The sequence below is a fragment of the Trifolium pratense genome, linkage group LG1, assembly GCF_020283565.1.
Source record: "Trifolium pratense cultivar HEN17-A07 linkage group LG1, ARS_RC_1.1, whole genome shotgun sequence".
In the NCBI taxonomy this organism is placed as follows: Eukaryota; Viridiplantae; Streptophyta; class Magnoliopsida; order Fabales; family Fabaceae; genus Trifolium; species Trifolium pratense.
Genome location: NC_060059.1, coordinates 14,730,032 through 14,755,425, shown reverse-complemented (window position 1 = coordinate 14,755,425; position 25,394 = coordinate 14,730,032). Strand labels below are relative to the sequence as shown.

Sequence of the window (25,394 nt, the reverse complement as noted above, 5' to 3'; positions counted from 1 at the left end):
TCCACAACTTAATTGTTTCTATGCTACCCAAGACAATCTCTCTGTCAAACTAAAAAAAAATCTCACACACAAGCTCTTTATGAATTTTTAAAATATGCAACAAACATCCTAGAAACAATTACTAGATTATAAAAAAAAAAAATACATTTTTTATGGACTAATCTTAAAATAACTTAACCCTAGAAAACTGGATTGGACTAAGATAAACATTTTGAAGTTTGAAGTTTGAAGTTTGAACCCATTGGGTCACGGCTACGGCAAAGAAATACTGTATATTTTGTTGATAATGTCTGCAAAGAAATTTACAATCTCAGTCAACTTATTTTATTTTTATAGTAAAAGGGATAATTAATGGACTAAACGAGGGGTGGAAACCCCCTTATAATTCAACACCAAAAATGTACGTAAAAAATTAAAATCCGAATTAACTAAAACTTGAGAGAAAGATCATCAAAGTCTAAGAAATCCGCATATGAGTTGGCTTTTCTGAAGCAATGTTAAATAGTGGCAGACCAATTCTAAAGGCGAAATAAGTTAAGAACCTCTTCTAAGAGAGGTTTGAGATAAGAGATGGTGATAGAACAATTAAGGACAACGGTTGCAACAAGACTAGAATTCGTTTAAAAAATAACTCGATCAAGGTGGAGATGACAATACGCATAACATGAATAATCTCCGCATCTCAGCATCCTGAGAATTATTACGGCCAAGAAATTCTATGAGCTCCATCTTCAGCGTAGCTCAACTCGACCACGAGCTCCATCTTCAGCCTAGATCAACTCGACCATGAGCTCCATCTTCAGCCTAACTCAACTCAAACCATGATCCTCACCTTCAACACAACAAGCTCATCATGGCCATTAAGGTCATGTAGAGCGCAATCTTTGGTTCAACTATGCAAGTCATGTTGACTTCGTCTTGGCCTGCCAAAGCCTCCTCTACGAAGGAACATAGTGACATAACACAGACGGATGCGTGAGCTACGCGTGCTTCGACTCTACGTGTTTTGCACGTGACACGCGTCAGCTCCACGTGTCCTGTACGAGCGAGCTGCGTATGGAATATGAGTCATAGCTTATTGGGCTTGACACCCAAATCTAAGAAAAGCTCATTAGGTCAAGGAATGATGGACTATAAAAGGAGGCACTTTGGAAAAGAAAAAAAAAGAGATCCATTCTAAGGTAAAACCGTGGATTGTAACGGTCATATATTTAGAATGCTCCAAAACTCTTTAAGACAACTCACCTTATATATTAGTCTTGTATTTACATACGTGAACAACAGACAATACCTAAAAACGCAGCTATTAATTAATTTTCATAAAAAGGAGAATTAATTTATGTATGCCTTTTCCTGGAGAGCTTAAAATGGATAGACACTATACTTGAAAATAAACTTTAGATTGCTTTCATGCAAAATTGTGTACATGCCATCCCTTAATTGGATAATGTAACTGAGCTTAACTTTATAGCCACCTACACATACAATTCATCACAAACAGACAATCTATCTTCTCTTACTATATGAATCATGATATGATTTCACCTTATTTTATTTCTCTTCCTAGGCGTACGTGTATTCATGTTATTTTTTCATTGTTATAAAACTATGAAACGTGGCTTGATGATAAAAATACAATAAAATTCTTAAAATTGAGTATTGGGCTTAACTCAACCTTACAAAACCGGTTTGTAAGGTGATGATTGCCTCTAGTATATATTATAAACACTTATTCAGGTCATCTCGCAACCGATGTGGGACTTCTTAACACACCATATCACGCCCAGCACTATTGGGCTTGGTGCGTGGATATAAACGGTAGGTGGCCCGATAGCGGAAACCTGATAATAGGTGGCCCAGCGGATCGTGGAGATGCTTTGATACCAACTTAAAATTGAGTATTGGGCCTAACCCAACCTTACAAAGCCGGTTTTGTAAGGATGAGTTAGGCTCAATACTCAATTCTAAGATGGTATCAGAGCCTCTATGACTAAGTGGTCTAGAGTTCGATCCCCGCTCCCCTCACTTTCTAATTAAAAAGTGGAATTTAAGCATATGGTAGGTGGGCCTATGCATTATCCACGCTTCAAGTCTAAGTGAGACTCTTAACACACCCCCTCACGCCCAACACTATTGGGCTTGGTGCGTGAATATAAACGGTGAGTGGTCCGATAGCGGAAACCTGATAACAGGTGGCCCAGCGGATCGTGGAGAGGCTCTGATACCATCTTGAAATTGAGTATTGGGCCTAACTCAACCTTACAAAGCCGATTTTGTAAGGATGAGTTAAGCCATGTATGAAAATATATCCCCATATACTTTAAGACTTATTACGAAATTTAGCTAATCACAATAAATCTAATTATTCCCATAAAAAAATAAAGGCATTTCTAAAAGTATCATTCATACGTACCAACTCATTTCATAGAAATAAAATAGTTATTGAAGAATACCATTCTGTATATAAGCTTACATTTAAAACCACTAAATATAAACATACATTTTTATGGTTTAAATTCAATATCAGAGTATACTACTAAGCATATCCAAAGGTATTTATATTCTTTCCAGAGATATATGAAAATAATCTTTTTTCGGAATCTAACCAAATATAAATATTTTTTGTCAAATAATTTAGTAGTTAGAATTTTATTTTTTAAAAAATGAATAAGTAAATTTCCGCAACTGCAATCGAGAAGGGACTGAAATCACTTGATGCCAGAACTGGCCACCGAACCCAATTAAACTGGTGGTGAAAGCCAAAAAAAAAATGAATAAGTTAATGTATCAAAATTCGAACTTAAATTTTATATATTACATACAATATCCGTAGTATCAACTGAATTATGCTCACGAAAAGTTGCAAAAAAAAATTTCAATATATGCACGATATTTTGTTTCAAATAAACAAATTAAGGATTCGTGGGGTACCCAATAAGTGTTGCTCTCACCAACATGTCAATTATTCTTTTTATGAAACCATTTCACTTTGAGGTCCTTTCTTACACACAAACCTTATCGTGGAATCCATTGTCACTTACTAAATAAAACAAAAGGTATTAATATTGGGGTCCAACATAAATGATGATAAGGATATGCACCAAAAAATTTCCATTGAGCACCTTAAAAAGATTATGATAATTTTTTTTCTTAAATAATTGGTGCCCCATGACTTACCGGACAATGTAAGGTACATGGCTAGGACAATCACTTTATACGAATGAGCACTATAAGTAACACGTCCACCACAACACAACATTCCAAAATAGGTACGGAAAAAATCACTTTGTACCAAAATAAAAAATCTTATGTTTATAAAAGTGTTCCTCAAAATTGCTTAGATTGTCCAAAATCATACATTTAAACACAAAAAATTGATTGTCTTATTTGATGACTTTTCTGAATGCATGATGTTGAGTGTGTGTGAAAAGTATCCCAAAAGAGATTACGTGATTTAAATGGGCTTGTTTTGTGCCTCTTTTTTTTTCATGAGTGGCTTGTTTTGAGCCTTAATTTTCAAATTCACCAAAATAAATTTTATTTTTTTAATTAACAAGATATAGAATAGAAGTTTATTCATTTAATTTCTTTTACCGTCACTGTAAAAAAAATTGTCAGTCAATTATAAACATATATTAAAAACGTCTTACTTCACAATTCAAAAATTACACATTTTTTTTAATCAAATTCAAAATTACACATTAATGCTTATATATGGTTATAATTTCTTGAGTGTGATTTTAATTTTATATTTTCAACTTAGTATCGTATTCAACTTATTTAATATGTGAATATAAGCTCGTGCACTTATATAAGTTGAAATTTGACTCGATAGAGTCGCCAAAATGGCCACCTACCTCAAATTGTTAACAAGACTTGTCAATTAGTCAACAAATGAAAAAACACATTGACAAAATAAATTAAGAAAATATCAAAACAAAGAGGCTAGGAATTGATCAAATGATACGCGTATACTCACACCAATTCAATTGACTTCCAAAGAGTCTCTGCTCTTAAAAATAATTAGTACTATAAAATTAATAAATCAGATGCTGACTTAGTCATTTATTTATTTCTTATAATTACCTAGAAGTTAGTAGGAAATGACACTTGAGAGTAATAAGGCCTGTTTAAATAATCCTGCATAAACTCCAGTAAAAAAGATCCTACACATAAATCTTGAAAGATAAGTTTGTTTGTCGAAAAATAAGCGACATTTTATTTGTCTAGCATTATTTTCTAAATTCTTCAATTCCTAGAAAAAAAATAAAATAAAAATCATTGAAAGACAACAACCAAATGCACATATGAAAAACTAATGTACTCTTTGACAGATGCGGGACAACCGGGACTTGATCATTGAAGCAAACCACTAAAAGATCGAAACGTGAGAAAAATCCTGCTATTTATTTAAGTTCCTAAACAAATTAGATGCCCCTAAATAACAACATACTCAATGATGTCTATAATTCATTCTGCCAAATCACTTCTCAGCAAACCTCCTCACTTTGCATGGATATTGGTACACGGCAGCAAAACTTTCATGATCAATTTATGTCACTACCAGCAAATCTGAATATATTCATGGAGCCCGCCAATAAAAAACACATTCCATAGTGAAGCTTGGAATTTCCCACTATTAGAAGCAAAGCTGGTACAATCCAACTTAAAAGCTGATCCTGTGGCCAGTATCTGAACAAAGGCCAGTCCATAAATTTTGGGGCGCTAATCTCTTTTCATCCCTATATATCGAGCAAAATAAGAGAATATTAGACAGGGTCCGTTACTATATGTTTTTAAACATGAATAAAGGAGGGAATATACGCTACAGTGAACAAAGACTACAGCTTTCTGTATTCAAGTGTGTCACACAAATAGAACTTCTGAGCATGTACTACGTTCAGAAGATTGGTCGCATTTCAAAAGTACTTACATAAATTATTTTAAAAGGGAGCCTCTAGTGATTCATCCCAGACTTCTGCACTTCCATTAGAGACATCTTCTACATCTTCTTCCATTGAAAGCCTAATATATTCTCTATGAGCAAATCGATCCCACTCTGTCAATGTTGGATTCTCACGTTCCTATTCAAACAAGACACGCATATCAATTACCACAGAACTCATCAATAACGGTCAACCATACTTAATAATGCAATAATTATTAACAAATATTTTATGCACCTGACGAATCAAAAATGGGTCACGAGTTTCAAAGGCCATGAACTTGTTCAGATTGAACAGGATGTTGAAAACACTTCCTGAAAGTTTACTTCCTTTCAAGTCACGCAGAGTTACATAGCTATCATCCTGCCAACGCAAAAAATATTACAATTTGAAAATATCAGAAACGACATGATGTAAATAAAATAAGTTTGGGATATGCCAATGATCAAACAGCCAGTCAAAGATGAAAAGGCAAACCTCGGGATGAATCATGTCAATTATCTGGCACAATATATCCTCAAAAAGCACAGGCTCTTGGGCCATGCACTCCATCCGATGCAATTGCTCCTCATAAAAAAATTGAAGCTCATTCCTTGTCAGAATCCCATTTGCATCCAAATCTATGCACTTGAACCTAATTGAGATGAGTTCAAATCAGCTCATACCTTGATGATTTAAAATTTTTAGGAATAAGGCAACCATAAAGTCAAATATTCAAGTGTTTCAAATTGCATGCATAGTAGTGAATTTTGGAAATGGAGAGAGAAATGACAATGTAAAGCATTTCATTATCACTCTTTAATACCTACGTAATGTTTGGTTGGGGGAAAATGGAGAGGAGGGAAGCAAATTTGCCCCTTGATATTTTTAATCCCCTCTAATATTGGAGGGGGATTAGCAGAGGAGAGGTGAGCTTGTAAAATTTTAAATGTACCGATTAATTTAACACTGAATGTTCCTTATAAAGAAAAATATAAACATGCATAATTTTACATCAAACAATCCTTTACATTTGCAGCTGCGTATCAACTAGTCTGATAACTACTTTCAGAAAAAGAAATTGACAAATGAAACCAATCATGAATGGGAAATAAATACCAATACTCAAGACTAGGTTCAGATGATTTGTCCTCCTCTGAGAGTATGAAGTAAACAAAATCTTCATATCCCATCTTTCCCTCAACCTTACTGGTAAACTTTCTTGGGACCTGAGATAATATTAAAGCAAGTCAAAATCTGAACTACAATAAATAATCTGATAAATCATATATAAACAAAATTGGATGGACAGTGAACCAAACGCAACTTGTATTCAGAAAGAGAAGGGGTGTAGGGTTTGTGGCTAAAGACGGAAAATTTCAAGACAGGAGAAACGTGTAGTTCTCACAAACCTGAGAAAATATTCTGTCAACAATTCGATAGGTAAGCGCATGGTTACCATATCTGATAAGATTCTCTTTGTCTATCAAGAAATCATGATCCGTATCCAGCTCCCAAAACTTGCAGTATATAACATAAAAATGCTCATAAGAGAAATACCTGAAGACAATTATTAGGAAAAGTAAAATCGATTAATGCACTTCAGTAATAATGTGTTTTGGATAAAAAGACACGGTCATTATGCGTGAAGTTAATAATAATGATAGTATATCTACCTCAAAACCTTGTTGATGTCTTCCTCTTCATCAGCATGTTGCATTGCATCAATTATGTTTCCACGCTTAAGCTCCCTCAGAGTCATACGACCATTTCCGGTTCTATTAATGTAATAATAGATTCGGTATACTACAGTTTCAGCTGGGCCATTGGAAAAACAATTTAAGAATATTGCACCCAGTAAACAAAATAAAACAAATTTACACCAGAAACCAGACTTTGCATAGATTTCATTTCAACAGTTGACTTTAATGAGGAACTCCCCTAAATTGAGATGCGTGAAGAGTTAAATGCATAAAAATATATGCAATATACATTATAATCGCAATTATCAGTGATAATAGTAAATAAACTATATACAAAAAGTATGTAAATGGTATTCATTGCATAATTTATATATATTGGCTAGTAATTGATTGAAAATTTAACTTCAAAAATGGAAAACGTTTAAAATATGAAAGAAACGAGATGTATTCCTTCGCTGCAAGGCATTTCTGTATAAACTAGTTGTGCTAGTATTATGTCGATGAAATATGAAACAAACATACAAGGCAAGATTGGTTTCAGATGGGCATGATTAGAGAAGCTTTGTCATGTAATAACAAACAAATGTTGTAGAAGCTCAGATGATGGTGGTGACAACATATTGGTGAGACTGGTATAGATGGAAACACACAAGTCGGTATCTTGGAATAGGATACACATATATACTCTATTGATGTGCAAAAGTTTGACTAAATTCAAATATTTGGATATCGGAAAAGGCAACAAATAAAGTATTAAAATAAAATGGACGAAAATTCTTTCTGCAAGAAACTTTAGAAAAACATGCAAGAAAATAACTGATAGATCTCAGTTGAGTTCAAAATCTCATAATACAAAATTATGCATTGATTTAGACTTCAGGAAATAAATTATGAAACCCAAAGTGAAGATTATTTTTGTTCAACAAGCACTAGATAATGAAATGTGCCTCCAAATCCAATGTCACTCTTGTTTCATTTTGAATCATGACATAAGATGCCAAACAAAATTTTAGAAAAAATCTCATGTATGGGGTAACTATTTGTCCCTTTCTACTTTAGATAATTTTTGTATTTAATATTTATAAAATATTATCCAGTTACACAAACTTATTTGTAATAAACAAAGAATTGATTTTTACCTAACATTATTAACTAGGAACGTATCACAAAAATACCGTCTACAGTCACAAAGGGACTACATCCCAGGTATTTCTCAAGGAAACTGATTATCAGTAAAAAAGAAATAAAAACTCCTCAAGTAAAACAAAGTTTCTACGGAACTAATTATTGCAAGAATTTAAATTCATTTGCATCAATAAAAAATCACAAACCATATCTTTCTTGAAACTCAGGTGTGCTCTGCAGGAACTCCAGGCCCGGATGACTTGCTAAAAGCTCGCGTAGGACAGGTTTAAAATCATCCTGAAATGTGGTACAATATTGTTTTGATGTGAGAGAAATGGAGACTGGTCTATAATATCAAAGCTAATGAAATATATAGACACTATACAGGGCCAAAAATAACAGTCATCATAGTATGTATCAGGGCGTGAATAGATGACATTTTTGATAAATTGACTAAGGCTGAGAGCACTTTTTGGAGGAGTAGAAGGTAATTAAATGAAATGAAAAACAGAAGAAATAGAATAATTAAGGAGAAAAAAACCTGAGTTAGGTAATTCAGCTGTGGTTGCTTTAAAATTGTGAATATTTGAGTAGCTAAATCCATCGTCAACAGGTTGCCATTAATCCAATAATCAATAAATGCTTCCCTGCAGGAAACATTAAATCACAGATTTAAGCATAAAGAAATACTAGGAAATAAAAATTACAAGGCACAAGATTATTCAACAAAAATTTCCTACACCAACAGAAAAAAGAGAATCAAATAAACCATGTTTACTTTTTATTTTTTGCTATAATCTAAGGTTTCACACAACAATTCAACCAGAAAAATATATGGTGTCAAAAAAAGATGAAGTGGTTGAACATGATGTACTTCCAAATATGAGTAGGATGCCTAGAAACATACAGGCCGACTAAGATTGCAATTCGTCAAGGAGAATTCTTGTTTAGTGCCAAGCACAGCAACAGGCACCCTCTCAACAAATCAGTGTATAATTAATTTAACAGGTAAATTAGTTAATTAGGTTTAGCAGGTTAGAGGGTTATTGTGATGTATATAAATAAGAGGAATGGGAGAAGAAAAAGACTATTTGTCATTTGAAATAGAGTTCAGTTTCGCATGACATATGCAGACCCTAGAAGTTGTGCATTATCTTTATAATAAAAATACCAATTCCTATCAATTGGTACAAAGCTCCAATCTTGGAGCAATGAGTCATGTGTATCAACAAATTCAAGTTTGTTAGAGTCAACAAGAATGAAGGATGCCATTATTGACATTCTTGGAGAATACAAGGAGCTTGCATGTTTCAGAGGAGAGCTCAAGGAGCAACATTTAGGAAGAACAGGTAAAGAACAGAGGCTATCAGAGACTGTAAAACTACCAAGAGGTTGTTCTTTCTCACTTGGTACCTATTTTGGGTTTTGCTCAATCCAAGTGCAACATGGTGGAGTTTTGTGAAGGAAATTCTTAAGTGATTTCAACCTGTGTAACAAAATAAAAAGGAACGATGAAGGTCTAAAATTCAAGAACCAGAACCATGGTGATGGAGGGGAGACTGTTAAAGGGGAATCAAAAGAACAAAGAAGAAAACAAAGCTGGTTTTAAATACAATGCAGGAAGAACTTCATCAACCTGTAGAAGACAAGACACAACAGTTGTACAAAGTACAAAATATAATTCTAAAGATCGTCCCTGAGTAATCAATGGGGAGGTGAAGGCAGAACTGAAAGCTGCAACTTGTGCGACCAACCCATTGCGGCCACCGAATCCACTAGTCTAAGATTCTGTCATAGTGGGGGTGGATCATAAACAATAGCTGAGTTTTAGTCTCATGTCTCTCAGGTAAAGCTTCCCCTGCCGAACCACCGGTCAACAACACTTGCAAATGGGCTGAAGCAACATCAGTGACAGGGGTTTCACTGCCTGAACTACTAAACACGGATCACAGAACGGGGATTTCATTTCACAACCTTCATGGTGTAACTGTCACGTTAAAAAACCAGACAGTTTCTTGGGTTAAACAAAAATGACACTTGACTGGTTTCCAATTCAAGTAGTTGAACCAGTTTTCAAAACTGTGAACTGGGGAGTTGATCCCTTTTTCTTTCTAATAAAAATACTAATTCCTATTTAATGGCTTCCATATTATGAGTTGCTGCTTCCCTTCACCTTGGTCACTCCTAATTAATTTTTGTCCCTTCCTTCTTTAAGCCTTGGGCATACAGTGTCAAAAGTTATATATCATACACACTAGTACAAGGAATAAACAATACTCATAATTAAAGAAGATTTAGAAAATAAAATATAGGTCTAGTAAAACTAAACTCAGTTCGGAAATGCAATTAATCAGCATTAAAGATAATGAAATATTGAAGAACTTGTAGGCTTGCGACATTATTCATGTGGTATTGAAGAATTCAATATACCAAACAATCACAAAGATAGCAAGAGAACGTCTTGAATAGACGCACCCCAACACTTCACTTTAAAGGGGAATCTGTTAAAGGGGAAGCAAAAGAACAAAGAAGAAAACAGAATTATCTCTGAATTCGTTTCTATTTGTTTTTTAACCGTCTCTCTCATTTCTCAATAAAAAAATTCCCAACCCTCTTCTTCAAGATGCAGACTCGGATCCATCATTATTCACTAGATCTTATTTTCCAAACTTTTTCCATTTGATTGTGTTATTGCTGTTCAAATTTTGGTTTTTCCGAGTGAGATAGGAGAGATTGGAGATAGCTCCGGGATAAGGTTGATTAAAGGGCGATATTTCTTTTGATAAGTTCGTTGTGGGAAGAAGTGGAAACGTTTTACTGCAGAGATTGGGGGGAAAGAAGACGAAGAGTGGAGAGAGAATAAAAAAACACTTATTTTTAAAAAAACATAAAAAATTATGTGCAGTCAAAATTTTATTTGATGTGCACCCAAATGCCATGTGTTGGGTTTGTGACCAAGTAAGACTTTCTTTGATAGTAACTCATTCAAACACACTTCTAGTTGTACATTGAGAACCTTTTTTTAAAAAGGAATATAACAAACTAGGGGAAATGGACAATGTAGATAAGAAGCCAAGCAAAGGGACAACTTTCCATTTGATTCACTGGTGAAAGAGAGTTCAAAATCATCCTTTTACAAAAACAAATACTGCAATAATAAGGTCTCCACAGCTCAGTTGTGGAAAAATCTTTCTGAATGATTCACAAAAATTGTGATGCTACTCCAACATCTAGACCAAAAACTTAAAAGTGCCTAACAGCCCAAACAAGAATCACCATCCATGACACAAAGGCGTTAAATGTTGTGCCCAGAAAAATAAAGCACTCACCTTGTCACAACACCGGCTCCGTTGTCAATTTTTCTGAAAAGAGAAGTGGAAAAAAATGATGGCAGCTTGCATACTTCCTTAGTAATTGATTTGAATTCTGACATACCAATGAAACAAATAAAACAATTCTCAGAACTGGCTGTTACAACGCTTTATTACATTATAAAGTGAATTTATACAGATCATCACTTTTTTACTACAGCAAAATTTAAAATCAGTAATTTTCACTCAACTTAAAGAGGGAAGAGTGCATAATTCTTAACTTACCATGCACCTGCAGTCCATCCAAGTGATCGTGGAATAACTGATCAGTTTTAAACAAACATTGTTCTTTTAGATCATTTGGAGGTGGCCGTCCATGTTGAAAGAAAAACTGCAGTTGGGCAAATACTTATGTTGTAAGGATAACGTAACAGACAGGAATAGAAAGGAAGAAAAAAAAACAGACACACATTGACACACCAGACCGGGTATAAGAGAAAAGCGTTGTTGAATAAAGTATTAAGAGAACTGAACAGTAGTCATTAAAAGTTCATCAGGTGTTAGTGGGTGTTTGGTGTAATTAGTAGTCATTAAAAGTTCATTAGGTACCCCTTAAGCAAAACAAGGCAAAAGTTTTGTGCAATCTACACAGTCTAAGCAATTCTTTGGCACATTTGGTTTTAGTGCAATCTACACAGTCTATGCAATTCTTTGGCACATTATCCATTTCCTCTAGTTTGTTATATACTTTTCTAAAGGGTATGATATTATATGGCCTTGCATTGGCGTTCTGCAAATGACTGTCTCGAGAAAAGTTGCCGTATCATTTATGCAATGATATTGGTCAACTTGGCTGCAATAGTTTTCTTCCTCGCCGATGAACTTTTCTTTTTCTGTTTTGGAGAATAGCTTATTCTCTTTTAATCTTTTATACTTCCCCTCCCCATTTTCTAATAAATTTTAATTTTACTACATGTAAAAATAAAAAAAAATAAAAAAATATCAGATTTGTAGAACCTGGGGTATCACTTCTTTAATTGGCTCGCTGACAACTTTCAAAGGAGAGCCCAAATTAGAAGGGCCGGCTCTCTGTTTCACAATGCGAGGAGAACCGGATGAACTTCTTGGTGAAAGTGGCGGAGCAGTGCCAGCCGGAAACATGGAAGGCAATGTATTACTCGCAGCATTTGGGCTAGAGCAACTCCCAGGAACATTCAAAGGAGCCCCTGACTTAGCATCATTGAGCAATGATGTTACCTACAGAATTAACAAGAGAAACAATAAAATGGGATTGCAAGTGCATATGTTATATTTGTCTCTATTCAAGAAGAACAACTAAAATATTGAAGTAAACCCAAAAAAAAATAACACAAATGGTATAGCATTATAACCATGATTACATTTCAAGTATCACTAGAAGCTCACTCATTTACATGGCTTGAGTAAGTAAAGCAGGATTGACAAGAATTCGCGACAGCAATCCTCATAAGAGTAAAAACTATAACAGATGAAACCGACTACTACTTAATATGCCGACGATAAAAGCAGACTCAGATCAAATTCATAATTCCTCATGAAGTTTGTCGGGTGCACTAAAACCTATGGTATCCGATTAAAAAATTTTGACCAGAAGTAGCAGCAGCATTTCCTGTTGATATTACTATTCTATCGAATTTTTTTAATGATAAATGTTACAATATTTGTTATTGGAGAGAATTCAACCATGATATCCTTAACACCCCAACCCTTATGTCCCTCCTCCAAACCACCAAATCATCTTAACACTCTCGTTACTATTATGTAAATTAATTAACTCTAAATAACTTTAATGTAAGAATGACGCATCTTTCTCACAAACCTTTATCATCTAAATTGTAAATAATCATTACTTATTTTTCAAAAACAAAATCATTACTTAATAACCACAATTACTATCTCACCCTTTCAACCCCACCCACCAGCAATTTCAGATCAATTCTCATGAAGTAAGTTTGTCAACTGCACTAAAACCTATGGTATCTGATTAACAAATTTTGACCAGAAGTAGCAGCAGCATTTCCTATTGATATTACTATTCTATCGATTTTTTTTAAGCATAAATGTTACAAAATTTGTTATTGGAGAGAATTCAACCATGGTATCCTTATCACCCCCACCCCTATTTCCCTCCTCCAAACCATCAAATCATCTTACCTACCACTCTCACTACAATTATGTAAATTAGTTAACTTTAAATAACTTAGGATGATGCATCTTTCTCACAAACCTTTATTATCTAAATTCTAAACAATCATTACTCAATAACCACAATTACTATCTCACCCCTTTCAGCAATTTCAGATCAATTCATTCTCCATGCACAAAAATGCATATATACGAAAATGTAGCAATTTTTGCATATAAAGTTTCATAATTGAATGAAAAATGAAACATTACCAATCGATTACTTTCAGGAAGCGACAACCACTGTTCAAATAGCTTCTCAACGAAATTGATATTAGTTTTGAGAGCCAAAGTGGAAAATTCAGGGAGCTGCAACAATTCGACGTCCAACGACGCCGCATCAGTAACTACCTCCATACTCATCTAAACCAATCTCTCATTCAAAAAACCAAATCACAGAAAGCACAAAACTCAAAAAACGAATCCTGAATTTGATTTTGATTCTAATTTTTTTTTCTCCCTTTTTCTAACACTGAAATGAGTTGAATTTCAATGCATTCGAATCGAAGCGGTGTAATCGAAATGGAAGAAAAGAAATGCGGTTGAGATTTGGAGGTGCAGATTGAGAACGGAACCCTAGATCTTTCTGATGAATGAATTAGCAATATCTGTGGCAGTGATCTGAAATGGAATCGATGGAATTTTGCAGAGATCTAACGCGAATTTGGAGGGAGAAGGAGAAGGAACAAATAATTGAGATCGAAGAAGGAAAAGAGAGACTTTTCTTTTTGCCAAACTATAAAGAGAGACGTGTTGTTTGTCTTTTTTTTTTTTTTTTTTTTTTTTTGTAAAGTGTTATAAAATGTTTAATGGATAATATTTGGTCAAGAAAAAGTTTAATGGATAATACATCAATTATTATTATCTTTTTATCTAATTTTTATTTTATTTTGGAAAGGGAAGGGGTCTAAGAGGAAAAAACTATGATCGAATAAGAAATAGAAATTCCAAAGTTATCGATAAATAATAAGTAATTAATACTGTAGGAGTAAGCTCATTAAGGAGGGTCGACTATCATGATTAATATTGGTTAGAAGCATCGGCGCAACAATTTGCTTCATAATAATCATGATAAATATTAACTTCTCAATTCATATGTAAAAAGTCTTTGAATCTTTTGTAGCAACTGAAGATTTCAAATATAAACCTTGAAATTATAAATTTTCTTCACCACCACATTTGAATCTGATTGTAGATCAGTTGCAAGAAAAAATATTAAAAAAAAAAACATCTTTTTCAAGTCATCTTCAGACTTTCGTACACTCTGAAGTATCCGCATTACAACTATCAACGAATGTAGATAAACCTCCAAGTCATTCGCCATTAAGACATGAAAAACACCACAAACTACATCTATGTCGCCAAAGCACCATTGTATTTAATTAAACCCAACTCGATACAATGACGATGATAACCTAAGTTTTAACGATGATAGTGAACCCAACCCGACTTAAGGGATTGATGATAGTGAATAACCCACATATGACCCTCCACCCATGGACAATGACGATGTTCAAAGGAATCAAAATGCAAATCCTTGTTTCACCATTATTGTAAAGAATGACAACAATTTTTCCATCTTCCGTCAAAAAAACAAATTTTCCATCTATATTTCAATTTCAACCTAAAACAAACTCTCCATTCAAATTTAATAAAAAGTTATACTTTAAATATCTTCAAAATTTACTCAATTTTTTTCAAGTACAACCGTTCTTAATACTCCTTCTGATATTTAATAATATAAAAACTTTATTTTTAGATTCATTAAAAATCTAATTTATCTAGTCATTAATATGGATTATTATCAATATTATTGACTAGATATATTAGATTTTCATTAAAAAAAAGTATATTAGATTTTCAATAAATCTAAAAAGTAAAATTTCGCTTATATTAAGAATCAAAGGGAGTAATAATTTTTCCTTCACCCGACTTTCCATATTTAACATCCCTAAATACCAAATTAATATATTCACTTTTCAAGTCTAACTTTATTTGTCACCGTGAACATAGCTCAATTAACAGCGATATTGCAAATTCATTATAGAGAAAGAGAAAAAAAAAAAAAAACAATGACATTGCAAATTATTGTATTAATCGGGTATTCTCACTTATTCACCTTAAAAAAGTGAAATTTTAGCTATTAAAAAAAAAAAATCCTAACTTTATTTTATTTTTTTGCTGAAAATCAATTTTATACATAGGGTACCATATAATTAGGATAAAGTAAAAAATTCAAAATAAAATACTCCTAAATAAAATAATTAAGGTCTGAATTCATTTGTATATTGTGTTGGATTGAATTCAAACCCACTTCTTACCCTAACTTGTGTTGCAGACCCTTATCCATAGTAACATAAAATATCCACACACACACACACACTATGCAGCGGCAGCAACATATTTTTCTCCAAACCCCAATCCATGAATCAATGACAACAACATTTTCAACTGAATTCCTCTCAAACACTCTCAATTTCACCACAATCAACCCAAATCGTACTTCATGGCATTCAAAACCCAACAAAATCATAATTTCCTCAACCCCATTCCTAAACGAAGGTAACAACTACCGAAGAAGAATCAACAAAGAACAAAAAAAATTCTGGGGCAATAATGAAATAAGACCAAAAACCTACCCAGATTACGATCTTACCGACCAAAATTTCATGTATCAACTCAACAAATCATGCAAATTAGCTAAGTATGATGAATCTCTCTATTATCTTCAGCATATGGTTGATAGAGGTTATAAACCTGATGTTATTCTTTGTACTAAATTGTTAAAAGGTTTTTTCAATTCCAAAAAACTCGAAAAAGCTATTCATGTTATGGAGATTTTGGAAAAATATGGTGAGCCTGATGTTTTTTCTTATAATGCTGTTATAAGTGGGTTTTGTAAAGCTGATAGAATTGATGATGCTAATAAGGTGCTTGATAGAATGAAAAAGAGAGGTTTTTTACCTGATGTTGTTACTTATAATATTCTCATTGGGAATCTTTGTGGGAGGGGGAAACTTGATTCGGCTTTAGCGGTTATGGATCAGTTGTTGAAAGATAATTGTAAGCCAACTGTTATAACTTATACTATTTTGATTGAAGCAACTATTTTTCAAGGTGGTATTGATCAGGCTATGAAGCTTTTGGATGAGATGTTGTCCAGAGGGCTTCGACCTGATATGTTTACTTATAATGTTGTTGTTAATGGTATGTGTAAACAAGGGTTGATAGATAGAGCTTTTGAGTTTCTTAGTAGTATAAGTAAGCAGGGTTGTGTTGCTGGTGTGAGTACTTATAATATTCTGTTGAGGGGTCTTTTGAATGAAGGGAAATGGGAATATGGGGTGAAGTTGATGTCTGATATGTTGGATAAGGGCTGCGAGCCGAATTCTGTGACGTATAGCACGATGATTAGTTCGCTTTGTCGTGATGGTCAAATTGAAGAGGCTAAGAGTGTGTTGAATGCTATGAAGGAAAGAGGCTTGGCTCCTGATACTTATAGCTATGATCCATTGATTTCTGCTTTTTGCAGAGAAGGAAAAGTGAACGTGGCTATTGAGTTTTTGGATGATATGATATCGGGTGGTCATATGCCTGATATTCTTAGCTATAATTCTATCTTGGCTTCTTTGTGTAAGAATGGATATGCTAATGAGGCTTTGAACATCTTTGAGAAGCTCGGTGAAATGGGCTGTCCTCCAAATGCAAGTTCTTATAATACACTGTTTGGTGCGTTGTGGAGTAGCGGCGATAAAATTAGAGCGTTACAGATGATTTTGGAGATGTTAAGCAGCGACATTGATCCTGATGGGATCACTTATAATTCGCTTATATCTTGCTTGTGCAGAGATGGATTGGTGGATCAGGCCATTGATTTGTTGGGCGACATGTTGGAGAGTCGCAAGTGTCAACCGACAGTTATTAGTTATAATACTGTTCTTCTTGGATTGTGCAAGTTGCAAAGAGTCATAGATGCTGTTGAGGTGCTGGCTGCTATGGTTGACAAAGGATGTTTACCGAATGAAACCTCCTACACATTGTTGATCCAAGGGATTGGTTTTGCTGGATGGCGAAATGAGGCGATGGAGCTGGCTAACTCACTTGTTAATTTGGATGCTATTTCAGAAAATTCATTCAAACGTTTGTGCAAAACATTTCCTGGCTTTGATGCGCACAAGGAGCTCGCATTATCATCAGAATGAACCAACTTTCTAGCCATAAAATTGATGTATGCAGGTCTTCTCAATAAGGTTTTTGTTCAATTCAATGAATACCAACTTACCGCTTGCTCCCAATTTGTTGTTTAAAGGTTGTTTGAAGTTCACACAAATATCAAACGGATGGTTACTTCTGACAAACATGTTATTATCGAATATATGTTGGTTGCAATTTGCGTAGAGTTTGTATTTAATTGTTACACAATGACTTGGAAAAGTTGCGGAAATTTGTACACCATAGAAATGTAATATCGTAACTTTTTTTGTTGAGGCAATGGTTTAGATTTCTGCTTTCTGCAGAGAAAGAAGGAAAGCATATGGTTTAGATTTATGCAAATTATTTGAGTAATGATAATATTAATGGAAGCAAATCTTACAAAGAAGGAAATTGACCTATTTGGATGTTTTTCAGTAGAATCGGTTTTGCTTTCACCATTGATTATAATTTGAAGCTGAGATTTATAGTTTTTGACTCCAAACGTGATTTTTTACAACTTTATTGTTCAAGCGCATTGTGTTCCTCATTTAAACAGTCACTTGCTTACCTGTGACTTTGTATGCAATAGCACAACTTCCACTCTACATTGATCTTCTGAGAGGTATTGTAACCACAGTGCAGAAGACAAGTGATAAGGGTGAGGACTTATAAAGTATAAGATAAATCGGAAATGTGTTCGATTGTTTAACAAATAACGACGGTGACTTGAGTAGTACTACCTATGTTTGGAGCAGTATACTTATATGTATAATATTTGGAATAGTATATTTATATGTATGATTGTGGTCTTTTAGTGAGATTCTATTATTATGTGCTCTGTCAATGCTTAAAGCTGGTAGATTATTTTAGCATTCACACCCTTTATTGCCATTTTTCTGCTTGATTAATTTGGCCGCCTGATGATTTTTTTCAAGTGCAGGGATGGTGTAAAGGGGTGTTTGTGGAGCTGTTTGTTTACACTTTACTCGTCAAAATGTTTCGCTTTAGTTGCATCTCATAATGTCTTTGCCCGGTTATCTCGGGAGTCGGGACGGAAGCTTTCCTTCTGCAGCCTGAGCGTTCTTTTTTGGCTGGACGCGATATCCTAAGGTGTAATATTTTCGACATGTTAAATGAAGACATGATTCACAATTTTAAAAATTGAAAGGAAAGAGTCGTATGCAACGGTGAAAGTAAAACATATATTTAATTTATTTATAATTTAAAAAGTAAGTATTTAATTGTTTGAAGGAAGAAAAAAAACTCCATGTGCACACTTATGTGGCACTTAAGAGCTGTTGGTGCACAAAGACACGATCTTTAGTGTAGAAACGGTGGAAAACATTGAATAATCCATCTTGTCCGACAAGACACGGTAATGTGCAGTTAAGCCACAATACTATATGTACCGATAATCATGCTCTTAGATTACGCAAGATCAAAATTAGTTATCTAAGGTTTTGCAGTCTTTTCTTTAGCACAAAACGAAATAGCAAGAATATTGAGAATTCCAAAATTCAAAATAAGGTGGCCATGAATTAGTGAAGTTTGCATATCAAAGTCAAATTTTGACATTAGTATAGATAAAATAAGTTATTACATAGAAGGGAACTGTTAGTACAGATGGAAAGGATGTTTTAGGCATTAATGTTAATGGTTTTTAAATCCAGTGGAGTTTGTAAAGTTGTCGACAGCGATATTGAGGACGGAGAGTACCTTTATGAAGCACCGCAGTTGAACTGAAGCACGCGGTTGTCGCTCCATACAACTTCCGGATGTTTCATTACAATCATCTGCTGTTTCAGATCAACAACGAAAAATTCTGATCGACCAAACCAGGTCTTCACCAGAATACAATATTTCCCTACCCACTCTGAATCCGAATTACCACCACTATTATTCCACCAATCCTTCTTTTTGCTGCCTCCGCCCTTATTCCGCCGATTATTCTTTTTGCCGCCTCCCATTCTTCAGCCTTTGCGCCCAAACCCTAATTGTATATGTATCTGTTCTATTCGATTCTATATTCTACTTTAATTAGTAGTAGACCTAAGTAATACGTAACAACAGTTTTTGGTATTGAGCTGCCGAGAGATGCTGCTTGATGGACTTGTTCAAATTTGCCAAATTACGCGGTAACTATCTCCTGTCTCCTATCTATCCAACAAATATTTATAGTGCGGTTATAAAATAAAAAAACAAACTAACCATAACATAAGCCACATAATTTTTTAGTAGCAAAAATCTTTTAATAACAAACTCACCATAACATAAGTATATCTTTTTCTTATATATAAGTTAGACACGGCAGACACGGCCGCTAGTAATAATATAATAATAATAATATTAAGGGAGATAGGTGTGATTGTGATTTTTTTTTAATTTATTTTTAGAATTAGGGAGATAGGTGTGATGGTTTTATTCTTGTGTTTTTTTTAGGCTTAAATATGAAAACGGTCTTGCAATTACGGCTTGTTTTGATTTTAGCCATTGCAAAATAAAAAGTTTGATTTTAGACCCTGCAAATTACCAAAACTTTTAAAAAGGTCATTGAGGTGAATTTTTGGCTATCATATACGGGACAAATTATCACTGATAAAAAATTCACAATAATTATTATATGTGATGCAAGTTCTAACTAACAAAAATTTCAAAAAAACTATTTTACACGTGATAAATTCTAACTGATATATAAATATGTTCTATGTAATTGCAACCAATTTTGATTACTAAACTATAACTTAAAAAAAATATTGTCTCGCACAGGTCTCTTACTAGTATGATAATAAAAGGGTGGGCAGAATTTAGCGTACGACAATCTCTATTTTTTTTTTTTTGGATTGAGACAATCTCTATTTCTACTCATATGTTAGTACACATGTCTATTTTTTCTTTAATTTTTACGGGGACATATATTTCTACTTATATTAATACAACTGTTGATTTTTAATAATTTATATGGGAACTTATAGTTTTACTCATATATTAATAAAAGTGTAATTTTTATAATTTTTACGGGGATCTATAGTTCTAATCATATAAAAATATGCATGCTTATTTTTTCTTTATAATTTTTATGGGAAGCTATATTTCTAATCATATATTAATACGAAGACCTATTTTTCGAACTTCTGACCTTATCACTCCACATTCCAACTCATCCACCCCAACGTCCAACTCATTTTAAATTTCCATATTAGATAAAGGTTTAAATATGTACTGCATTTATACTGTTATTTTATTTTAGTCCCTATACTACCTATATTTAGACAAATTCTCCTTTCTAAAATGTACCTAATATATTTGGTTAATATCACAAGAAACGCAAAAAGGCTTGAACTCAGACTGTTTTTAGAGCATTTCTAATGAGCAAATTTTAAGCAACTCAACATTTCATATTAGATCTAAAGGTTAGTTGATTATTACAAGATAGAAAACAACTTTTTATTTCTATGCAACCGTTCTTTATAAAAGTAGCATTGAAAACTCGCAAAAAAGAAAAATGTAATTTTTTTTGTGTTAACTCTCCGGTTCTCAGAAGAAAAAGCTTCGGTAATTTAGAATTCGGCCGTGAAGTAAGTAAAATCTGACAAATTATAAAAGATATATTTTATTAGAAATTATTAGAATTAGAATAATTATAAAAGTAGCTACAACAAAATAAAAATGGCATGAACTTGAATCTTAAAACATACTATGTAAATACACTATGAAGTCAATATAGATGAACTTACAGCCACCAAAACAAGCTTAAAGCACAACCAAAACGTCAACAAAGAACGAAGTTATCCTAAAATCTGCAAAATGTGAAGATTAAATGAACATTACATTAACTAGCGATGAAGGCAAGTATGTCGACTTCCCCTTCCACTGTCAAAATTTAACTCAATGCTGAGTTTATATCAGCATATGGTGTTGGACATTGTAATACTCGGGAGAGCACGAAATCCAACTAGCTTTTCCTGAGTCCTGACATTGACAAAGGCACAATAAAATCAGTCAACCTTAAAACATGAAAGTTACAATGCTACTTTCAGTTTTCAAAGAGCAAAGAGACAATTAGTGAAAAAGCAACCTTTATAATCAAACAAAAAAGATTAGAAGAATCACCTGATAGGAATGTATAATTTGTGCATGGCCATAAAAAGTATCGAATTTGGCCAATCTAAGTGTGAACTCCAACTAAATCAAACGAATCCTCTTTTAGAATCTTCCATTCGATCAACCTCTGATGCAAATCATTAGCCTCTTTTACCATACCTTCATTAGCAACAGTCTTCATTAAAGCATAATATATTTTCTCATTTGGCTGAGATCGACTTTTTACCATCAAGTCTAGAGCTTGAATTGCAACATCAAGCTTCTTTTGCTTACATAATCCTAGGATAACACATTCATAAGCATTATTTTTAATCTTTTGTCTTTTCCTATACACCACTTTCAATAGCTCCACTGCTTCTTCAAATCGATATACCCGGCAAAGAGCCCATATCAAAGTACTGTGGGTAACAACATCAGGATCAATTCCTTTTTTCACCATTTCGCCGAACATTTCTTTTGCTGAATTCATAGATCTCATTCTAGCTAACCCATCAATTACTATGTTATAAGTGACCGTTCCAGGCGAACAATTAGTACCGGACAAAGAGCGAAGTAATTGAATGCTCTCATCAATAAACCCTTCTTTACATAAAGCATTTAGAAGAGTATTGTAAGTTATAATGTCGGCTGAACAATTCTCAGAAACCATTTTGACGTATAAGCTTATGGAACGATCCAGAAATCCAGATTTACATGAACTATTCAACAGAATATTGTAAGTAACAACTGTAGGTGATATGGAAGTCTCATTCATAATCTTCAAAATATCATTGACTACATCTGAATGCCCATGGAGATTAAGAGAGTGGATAAGGATATTGTATGTCGCAACATTCGGTTGCATCCCACGAGAGAGGAAATTGGATATAATCAAAGCAGTATCATTATATTTCCCTTGTTTAGAACTAAAACTTACAAGAGAATTGTACATAGTGATATTAGGATCGCAACCTTCCCTCGCCATATCTTCCAATACTTCAAGCGCTCGAGTAGCCCCACAATGTTTGCAAACCAGATCAATAAGCAATGTATAGGTAAATAAATAAGGAGGGAACCCTTTTCTCAATTGATCCTTCCAAAAACTAACAGCCAAATTTGAATCTCCTTTATCAAACATGCAACGAATTATTGTATTATAAGTAATTGCATCCGGGAAGCAACCACTGAAGCTCATATTTTCAAGCAATTCAAGAGCAGATTTTAAATGACCTCTTTTACAAAGGCTTCCGATAACCATGTTGAATGTAATTATATCAGGAACACCGCCAGACATAACCATGATATTCATGATTTGGCAAGCTTTGTCTATGCGACCGATATTGCTTAAACCTCGAATCAAGTTTGTGCAAGAAGGGAAATGAGGTATTTGACTTTTACGTGCCATAATATCAATTATTCTTGCTGCATCCGTTAACTTCCCGTTATTGCATAGATTTTGGAGAATCTTATTGTTGGCCATCTCACTGTTTCTGACAAATGGTCCATCTGATGACAAAGTTGGAGAGTTGAGAGACTTGAAAGACTTCACTTGTTCACTAGATTTTCTCCTTTTGTCAGTGTAACTTTCAAAGCCAAAATCTTCATGGTCAACTTCATCAACTCTTTCATTTAAAACGGTAGCATACAAACTTCTACACTGCAATCCTTTCCAAGATGAACAACATTTATTTGTAGAAAAATAATCACTGAAAGAAATTTGGCGCAATCGCAATGTAGACAGTTTTTTAATTGAACTATGATTAAAACTCGCGTCAAAAACACAACTCCCTTGATTGTTACGACCATGCAGATCATTCAAAGAGTGAAAATTGAAACTCTTATTTTGGAAAGAAGTTGTATAACTCATCTTTGTTGCTGTGGTATACTGATTGGAATCTTTCAAGCTGCAAAGATAGGATATATTATTTAGCATCTGAAGTGAAAAAACATTTCTAATCTGCACACATATTTATACCTCGCTTGATTAAGCCTAATACACAGCTATGGAAGATTGACACAATATGCGTAGACAATGTATATGTTTGTAGCAAAAGTTCAAAATAAGAGAAACCTACAAATATACGACACAACAGCTATATTGACACAATAGCTACAAATATACGATAAATTACCTACAAATAGGAGAAACCTAAAATAATACTCCATCTTTACCATATATCTAACTATGAAGCACAAACACGGACATTGAACACGACACAGACACTAACATATCGACACTGATAATAGTTTGACAAAATGCTATAATTCAATGTAATGTCCGGGACACGCCTAATCCAAATGTCCATCCTTCATATCTAATAAATGAAAACACTTCACAGTTCACATATTATGAAAAGTAATGATACCTAAGGAATAAACTTCAGGAAAATATAAATCGAATTCAAGCTTTCCACCTATAAAGCACGGACTCCGACACAGACATGTAAACACGGCTAATATAAAAAACATAGGACACCAACACCGCTACACAGTCTCTTACCGGTGTCGGACACCGATGCAAAGGAAAAAATGATTTTTTATTGGACACATGTCTGAGCTATCCAAAGAGTGTTATACGAGTGTCGGACACCGACGCGTGTCAGACAGGTGTCGTGCTTGATAGCTTTCCACTTCATTTTAAGACAAGATGTAACAGCTTACAGCAGTCACCAGTACAAGTCACAATCAATAAAATGCAAATAATAGGAACGATAAGAACAGAACAGTAGAATAGAATCAGCTAAACATTTTAAGATAAATTGTGTTTAAGAGGAAAACCTGGACGGACGGAATTTGTCGCTGTTTATGGCTGCCGGCGACCAATTCCCACGCTGCGTTGAGTTCACTGCGACTTCAGCTTGTTTCTGATACAATTCCGAAGCAGTAGCCGCTGCATTTTGTTTTTATGTTTTTATTTTTTTATTTTTTATGGAATGGATTGGGCTTTGGTATTAGAATGCCATTTTTTTGAATTTTTCTCTTTCCCGTGAATCTTTCCTCCTAATTTTCTCTTTTGCATTTGAATAAAAATTTCGGAATATATTTTTTGAAGTTTTTTTTCTAGTTTAAATTTAAAAAAATTTGAGAAACACATTACGAAGTCTTTATTTGAAAAACGCATCCGAAGTTTTTATTCAAGGATTAAAATAGAAATTCGGATGGAGAAAAAGACACGGGAAAGAGAAAAATTCCAATTTTTTTTTCTCAAAAACAAAAGTTTGATTATAATAAATCATTTTTTTCCACAACTTATTCTAAATAGTATTGCAAAAAAATATTTAAAAATTTAAAAGTTTAAAGATAGCTAAACAGATTTGAATTTAGTAGGATTAAAACTGTGTTGTAAAATTTCATAGGAACTTAAGCGAACATCATATGCATGTTGATATAGAGTTACATTTTTTTTTTCCTTCTAAGCCTTGTTTGCAAGTTTGGAGGGGAATGGGTAGGAGGAATTTAGAGAAAAGAAAGTAGATGAAAAAAATAGAGAATTTTTCACATTATTTAAGAGAGTATTTTAACAACATAAATTAAATTTAAAGAATTAATATAAAACACTCCAAAGTCCAAACTTCTCCTCTTCCAAACTCTTCTAATCCTTCTACTTGTTTCTTCTTTCAAAACCCTCCTCTATCTTCCACTTTAATCTCACAAACAAAGCCTAAATGATGTTTAATACATATGTTCCTATTAGAATACTTTACATGTTAAAGATTTTACTTTGTGTGTACAAATTTCTTAATCTGTCTCTGTTAAAAATACTCTATAATTCTATAATTTCAGAGTAAGTTTATTCTAATGAAAAAACAATGCTTGTTTTATAGGAGGGAGCA

The 25,394-nt window shown here is 33.6% G+C and overlaps 3 protein-coding genes across 3 annotated transcripts; 1 reads left to right on the top strand and 2 right to left on the bottom strand.

The window, feature by feature from the left end:
- Positions 1-4,179: 4,179 nt before the first annotated feature.
- On the bottom strand, positions 4,180-14,113 carry LOC123903168 (probable serine/threonine protein phosphatase 2A regulatory subunit B''delta). Its single transcript, XM_045953084.1, has 13 exons — positions 13,501-14,113; positions 12,082-12,321; positions 11,350-11,455; positions 11,083-11,179; positions 8,295-8,400; positions 7,960-8,050; positions 6,602-6,743; positions 6,338-6,485; positions 6,045-6,154; positions 5,424-5,580; positions 5,184-5,309; positions 4,934-5,084; positions 4,180-4,742 (listed from the first exon to the last, which is right to left on the bottom strand). The coding sequence occupies exons 1-12, from the start codon at positions 13,648-13,650 to the stop codon at positions 4,944-4,946; spliced, it is 1,614 nt and encodes a 537-aa protein (XP_045809040.1). The 5' UTR covers positions 13,651-14,113; the 3' UTR covers positions 4,180-4,742; positions 4,934-4,943.
- Positions 14,114-15,561: 1,448 nt separating this feature from the next.
- LOC123903167 (pentatricopeptide repeat-containing protein At3g04760, chloroplastic-like) lies at positions 15,562-17,817 on the top strand. Its single transcript, XM_045953083.1, has one exon. The coding sequence runs from the start codon at positions 15,672-15,674 to the stop codon at positions 17,487-17,489; it is 1,818 nt and encodes a 605-aa protein (XP_045809039.1). The 5' UTR covers positions 15,562-15,671; the 3' UTR covers positions 17,490-17,817.
- A 3,272-nt stretch (positions 17,818-21,089) lies between these two features.
- Positions 21,090-24,524, bottom strand: LOC123903166 (pentatricopeptide repeat-containing protein At1g08610). The gene is made up of 3 exons (XM_045953082.1): positions 24,340-24,524; positions 21,592-23,465; positions 21,090-21,450 (listed from the first exon to the last, which is right to left on the bottom strand). Exon 2 carries the CDS (start codon positions 23,426-23,428, stop codon positions 21,647-21,649), a length of 1,782 nt encoding a protein of 593 aa, XP_045809038.1. The 5' UTR covers positions 23,429-23,465; positions 24,340-24,524; the 3' UTR covers positions 21,090-21,450; positions 21,592-21,646.
- Positions 24,525-25,394: the final 870 nt, after the last annotated feature.

What these genes read in the sequence shown, in the direction of transcription:
- LOC123903168 (XM_045953084.1), bottom strand. Translation starts at nt 13,650, where the DNA reads ATGAGTATGGAGGTAGTTACTGATGCGGCGTCGTTGGACGTCGAATTG. An exon ending in AGCTGAATTACCTAACTCAG is followed by an intron (nt 8,051 to 8,294) that starts GTTTTTTTCTCC and finishes ACCACATTTCAG; the next exon opens with GATGATTTTAAACCTGTCCT. An exon ending in GAACCTAGTCTTGAGTATTG is followed by an intron (nt 5,581 to 6,044) that starts GTATTTATTTCC and finishes CATCTCAATTAG; the next exon opens with GTTCAAGTGCATAGATTTGG.
- LOC123903167 (XM_045953083.1), top strand. Translation starts at nt 15,672, where the DNA reads ATGCAGCGGCAGCAACATATTTTTCTCCAAACCCCAATCCATGAATCA.
- LOC123903166 (XM_045953082.1), bottom strand. Translation starts at nt 23,428, where the DNA reads ATGAGTTATACAACTTCTTTCCAAAATAAGAGTTTCAATTTTCACTCT.